The 5,962-nt window shown below is 29.2% G+C and overlaps 1 protein-coding gene across 1 annotated transcript; it reads right to left on the reverse strand.

Annotated features, from left to right (window-relative positions):
• Positions 1-275: 275 nt before the first annotated feature.
• Positions 276-1,309, reverse strand: LOC106293356 (protein FANTASTIC FOUR 4). Its single transcript, XM_013729023.1, has one exon. It carries the CDS (start codon positions 1,175-1,177, stop codon positions 296-298), a length of 882 nt encoding a protein of 293 aa, XP_013584477.1. The 5' UTR covers positions 1,178-1,309; the 3' UTR covers positions 276-295.
• Positions 1,310-5,962: the final 4,653 nt, after the last annotated feature.

Genomic DNA, 5,962 nt, shown 5'->3' on the forward strand with positions numbered 1-5,962 from the left:
ATGCAAATTACAAAACTTAGTTTTTTTATAAAACATTATTGTTATCAATATGAACGTCATATTTTAACAGGCCCTACACATAACTTCAAATATTTAAGTATTAAATTAACAATCAAGGTCGTTGACAAAATAAAAACCTAATAATCAAGGTCTTTGTCAGTGAATTAATCTTTAACCATAGAGAGTGATCAAAAAAAGAAACGCTTGTTATTTATACAAAAACGAAAACACAATGCATAAAATAAATAAAAAGGTGTGAAACTGTGATCACAAAATGAGTAGAAAGATTATTTTTTTAAGAAGTGGCAACACATAAAGATTCCCATGTTAGAAATCCTCTGTTTTCTCGATCTCCTTCATGACATCTACTTGATCTTTGAATGTTATCAATAATCATCACTTCGTTGTCTTCTTCTTCAACTTCTTCTGCCTGGTATTCTTGAATCGCTTCTTCGTTATCTCTCCCTATCTCGGTCGTTTCTTCTTCTTCTTTGGTCTCTATCTCTTTGTGGTCATCAGAATCAACCAAGAACGCGAGCCGGACGCAGCCATTACTTCGGTCCTGTAAGCATCTATCCCGCGGCAGAGGTTTCACGGCCGTCATCACCAATCTTCCATTCTCGCGGTGGGACTTGACTTGAATGCAATCAAATCCTCTCATAGTTGTCAAAGGAGGTGGAAGTGAAGCCAACAAATCTCTCTTCCTATCTTGTCTTGGTGTTCTTGATGTGGTGGTCGAAGTTCTAGTTTCCATGGTTTGTAATTCGGATGAAACCGAGAACAAATCTTGATCGGTAATAACATCAGAGCCCGTCTCGCTACCGAGGCTTTCAGTGCACAATGCTAAGCTCTCATCGCTGAGAGTTCTACGGGAAGATGGAGAATGAACGTAGGGAAGTAATGTCTTCTTGTCTTTTTCATCAGAGCTCGAGTTTGAGATGGTCTCGAGCCAACTTTCCGAGCTAGAGCTCGGTTTAGGAGCTGGCGAGGGCAAGGAAGCTGCATTAGAGGTAGAGATGTTGTCTTGTGGAGTGATGGATGAGTCAAGGAAATGGGATTTGAGAGGTGTGGATGAGTGAGGATTGTTAGGAGAAGAGAGTCTAAGTCTTAGAGCTCTTGGCTCAAAGTGCTGAGACTCAAAATGAGATTGATACCCTTGATATACAACAGTTGCCATGGCTTATGAATTTTGGAAGATGATTCTTGTAAGAGACTTTGTTGTTATGTGGAAACAAGGAAGCAGAGAGGGGGAGAGATAAGTAGGAGAGGAGATGAGAGGCTTTGGAAGTGAATTTGAGAGATAAGGAGAGGAAGAGGGTGTTAATTTGTAGTGCCCAAAAGTTACTTTCTTACAAATAAATAAATAAAAGTTAGTTTACAAAAAAAAAAAGTTTGAGAAAGAATGGTTTGGTATTAGTGTATAGAGAGAGATGGTGGGTAAAGAGCTTTTCCACACTACCACTTGAATAAAATGAAAACTTATTTATTTATGCCACATAATGTATATGAGAATATATCCATTAAAGGGTGAAGATAGAGTCACTGTACAGTTGCATATATGTAATATACGCTAAAAATATTGCTGTCTATTTTTACGAAGAAAAGTTTTTTTATATACAGGAAAAGGAACGCAATTGTAGAAATGAAGGAAGCTTGGTCAACTATAGTTTTTCACATAAATGGCAAAAACAAAAGATACACATGATTGAGTCTGTTGAGAGGAAGTATCGATCCTCGTGCATGTGATGTGGCCAGAAAGAGGCTACCCACGCAAAAACAAAGAAGAGAAAGAGACTTTCCTATAAAAGTAGTAAGACCATACAATGTGGTTTGAGAGCACATGTGTTTTTGAAGTAAACGATTTTTTTATTAAAAAAAAACTGACCATAAAATGTTGATTTTTCTTTCTGTTCACAGCTACGGTTAGATCTTTTAGTATTTACTAAGTTTTTTAGCAAGATTAGGTCTTGATTGGTATAGCATTGACATTAGCAGTATCAGTACGCTATAGAAGCAGTATGCTGCAGAAGCGGTATGTTTTTGCTAAATTATTTAATAGGATAATTGGTACAGTAGTATAAATATGCTATTTAAAATTATTATAAAAATTAGTATATAATATAAAATATATTTATTTTTAATGAATATATTTCTAATATATATATATATATATATATATATATAATATATATAATATATATATATATTAACATATAAAATTAAAAGATATATAATTTATTTAATTTATTTAATAATTTAAAAATTATGTTTATATCGAAAAATATTATTTTGAAATAAATTTTATAATTAAAATATTTATTTTTTTAAAATATTTTTTCGCATTTAAAATAAATTAAATTGTATAAATTAAATTATATTTTAAATGTGAAATACTATTTAAAAAAAAATATTTTATTGTAAATTAATTTTAGAAATCAAAAAATATATTTTTTATTATAAAAATTAGCATATAATATAAAATATATTTATTTTTAATGAATATATTTCTAATATATATATATATATGTATAAACATATAAAATTAAAAAGATATAGAATTAATTATTTTATTTAATAATTAAAAAAATTATGTTTATATCAAAAAATATTATTTTAAAATAAATTCTATAATTAAAATATCTATTTTTGAAAATATTTTTCGCATTTAAAATAAATTAAATTATATAATTAAATTATATTTTAAATGTGAAATACTATTTAAAAAAATATATTTTATTGTAAATTAATTTTAGAATTCAAAATTTTATTTTCTAGATATAAAAATAATTTTATGATATTATTAAATAAAATAAATGAATTAATTATATATATTTTTTAATTTTATAAATTATAAATGCAAATGCTCTTCTAAAAGCTTCATATGAGAGCATTTGCCAGAGAGCATTTGGAGAACATTAGCATTTAGTAAATGCTTATCTAAATGTTTTTCTAACGATTGTTGATTGGATAACGTAGAACTTAATGCTAATGCTTTAGCAATTAAGGCCTTAAACGTTTTTGGACAGTATTTTAAGTTTTTTTTTTGCTAATTACCTACCAAAATTGAGAAAAGCCCGACAATAACAAGTCTTGTTTTCTATGATGATAATGAAAATGACTCTTTGTTTCTTCTCGGTAATAATAAAAAGATTCGTGTGCCGATTTAATCAGAATAAAAAAGATTCGTGTGGCGGTTGATTCTCTAACCCAACTTACCAACATGATTAAAACAGCTCAAGAATGTTGAGCTCTTGTTGCATCTAGACGTGTGTCTTAAATCTCTATCATCTAGATGTGTATCTTAAATCTCTATGCACCGGTAAAAGTCCAGCATTTGTTGGTTGATATTTGGAGGTGTTGTAGCCCATGCGGTACGGTATGACATTTCGGTTTAGGAAATTTATTTTTTCTAAATAAATATATATTCTTATAGGAAAAAGAAAATCAGATTTTGAGGCTACTATAAATATGGATCTAAAAATTTGTAAGATTATTCATTCACGTAATAAAAGAAATTCTAAATAAATATTTGCCTCAATTCGTTTTGATCTTTTTTTCTTTCTTCAAAGTTGATTCGCGTTTGTTTGAAAGCTCTTTCACCAACCACACAAGTATATTCTTTCCGTTCGTAAAAGATCTATGTTTTAGAATTTTCACATTTTTTAATAAAACATATTAAAATTCAGCTATAAATGCACAATTTTTTGTAATTTTATATTTTCTATATTTTTAAACCAATAAGATTTTAAGAAATACAATTAATGTTTTTGAACTTCACGGTTTCTCATTATTAGTTGATAAAAATTATATTGGAAATATAAAATATGTATCTTTTTGAAACAAAAGTTTTCTCTAGAATATGAATTTTTTAGGAACGGAGAAAGTAGTTAATACAAGGTTATGAACATCAGTGAAGAAGGCGTGAACATCTAGAGAGGAATGTTCGTCAACTGAAAATATGCATGCATTCATCCACGAAAAATAATACTCCTACATATAAAAAACATAAAAGTGTGTCAAAACACGCGTCACCCAACAACGCTACTAATACTATATTTGAATGCAAAGGAACAAATTCCCATTTTCCGCCCACTGTGTTATGCCCTAAAGTGATATAAAATGGTCCTAAATATTATTCAGAACAAATAATCAAAACATAATTAAGTGGTTGAATCATCTTAACACGTTAAGGGGAGGGTTGTTTCAGTATCTCTAAATGTAGCTAGATTTTAGCAGGACGCTATTTGCGTCTATGGACATGTCTCAATTTAATAATCAGCTAGTTTTGTCGACTTACATATACATTATTGTCTTGATAAAATGTTCATAAAGTCCCCAAGATCACTGATCGATCGAGCAGTCATGTCGACGTGAGGATAGGTGAGAGTGGTAAACTCCTCTTTGGCTCTTTCTATATGCATTCGTTTGTTACAGTATTTATCTTTTATATATTATTTTTCGTTTTTCCTATCCTTTAAAAATAAAAAAGAAAAATTTATAAGCTGCAATTGGATTGTTGATTTTTAGGATGAAATGATGTAAAATTAATTTATTCCATTAATTCCAAAAAAAATTCATCACTTGACATGCACCAATTCCACAACTAAATAGATAAAATAAAAAGAGTTTCATTCCATTTTTTTTTGTTATATTCTATTTCTACCATTCCATTTATTTTAATTCCATTGATTCCTAAATATTTTACCAGTTACATGCATAAACTCTCAAATTCTGATTATTAACAACATTAGTAACGACGGAATAATTGATATATTCTTGCATTTAAGGTTAACCATCATTCGTCTAAGTCGAAGGGCAGCTTATTTTTTTGTTTGGCGCTAAGTTGTAGGTTAAAGATTTCCATCTAAGTTTTATCTTCAGCATATAGTTGCACTTGATGTACAAACTGGTTTTTGATGATATAATTAATTATTCAAAAGCTAGTTAACCATCCTAAATCGTATGTGTTTTATTTTTCTGGTTTGGTTGACCATATAAAATTGGGTTTAGAACACTTGAAAACAATTTGAGTTCTGTATATATTATAGGTGTGAAATTATATTCAAAGCTTTCCGCTTATGAAGAAGACGAGTAGAAGAAGGCCACCTAGGGGGCTAGGTTTCTACTTTGGAATATTCTCTCTCAGATTCAGCACATTGTGATTATAAATAGTAATCCAGGTTGGATTAGGTTCACATCAAACTTTTTCCTTTTCTCTTTGGCTAGCCAACACTAAGTTGCTTTTTTACCCTCTCCAAGTCCAACCCATGTTACTCCTAAAAATCGTACGGGGGTAGCTTATTAAGACAGAAAGTTTTAGACTCGTGAATCAGCATTTGATTCCCCACTATCACTTTCTCTCATATCTTTAGTGTTTTTTTCAGATGCTTACGCTGTGTAATGTACGAAAAAACCCTATTTAAAACCCCTTTCTGAAAAAGAAAGGGACAAAACAACACTTGCACACAACTTTTACATGTAAACTAATGCCCTAGAGTCACTAGTTACTCACTAGCTAGCTAGCTTTTTCTTCATTCTAAATTTCTAAGCCATGTGAATGCTGATATAAGAAACCATGCTCAATAGCAAATGTGTTTGCATTTATAGTATTCTTTTATAAATTTAGTAGAGACAACGATAACGCATTGAATTTTTAGTGTAAGAATCTCACAAATTGAGACGCCAAATTTTTCTTCTGAAAGCATATAGAGATCACAAAAGATCTATTTTTATAAAAAAAATTTGAAAATAAATATTCAAATTTTCGTTTTAAATTAATTAAATAAGCATAATTGAACCAAGATTTCCAATTTTGTTAAAAAATTAAAGCATAAATCTAATTTAAAATAAATAAATGAAGTTAAATAACGTAGAAATGATACAAATTTATCATAATATATACACTTCATTACTACTTATCAAATAAATAAATAAATATATATATATATATATATATATATAT

This window comes from Brassica oleracea, chromosome C5 (genome assembly GCF_000695525.1).
Source record: "Brassica oleracea var. oleracea cultivar TO1000 chromosome C5, BOL, whole genome shotgun sequence".
Classification (NCBI taxonomy): Eukaryota; Viridiplantae; Streptophyta; class Magnoliopsida; order Brassicales; family Brassicaceae; genus Brassica; species Brassica oleracea.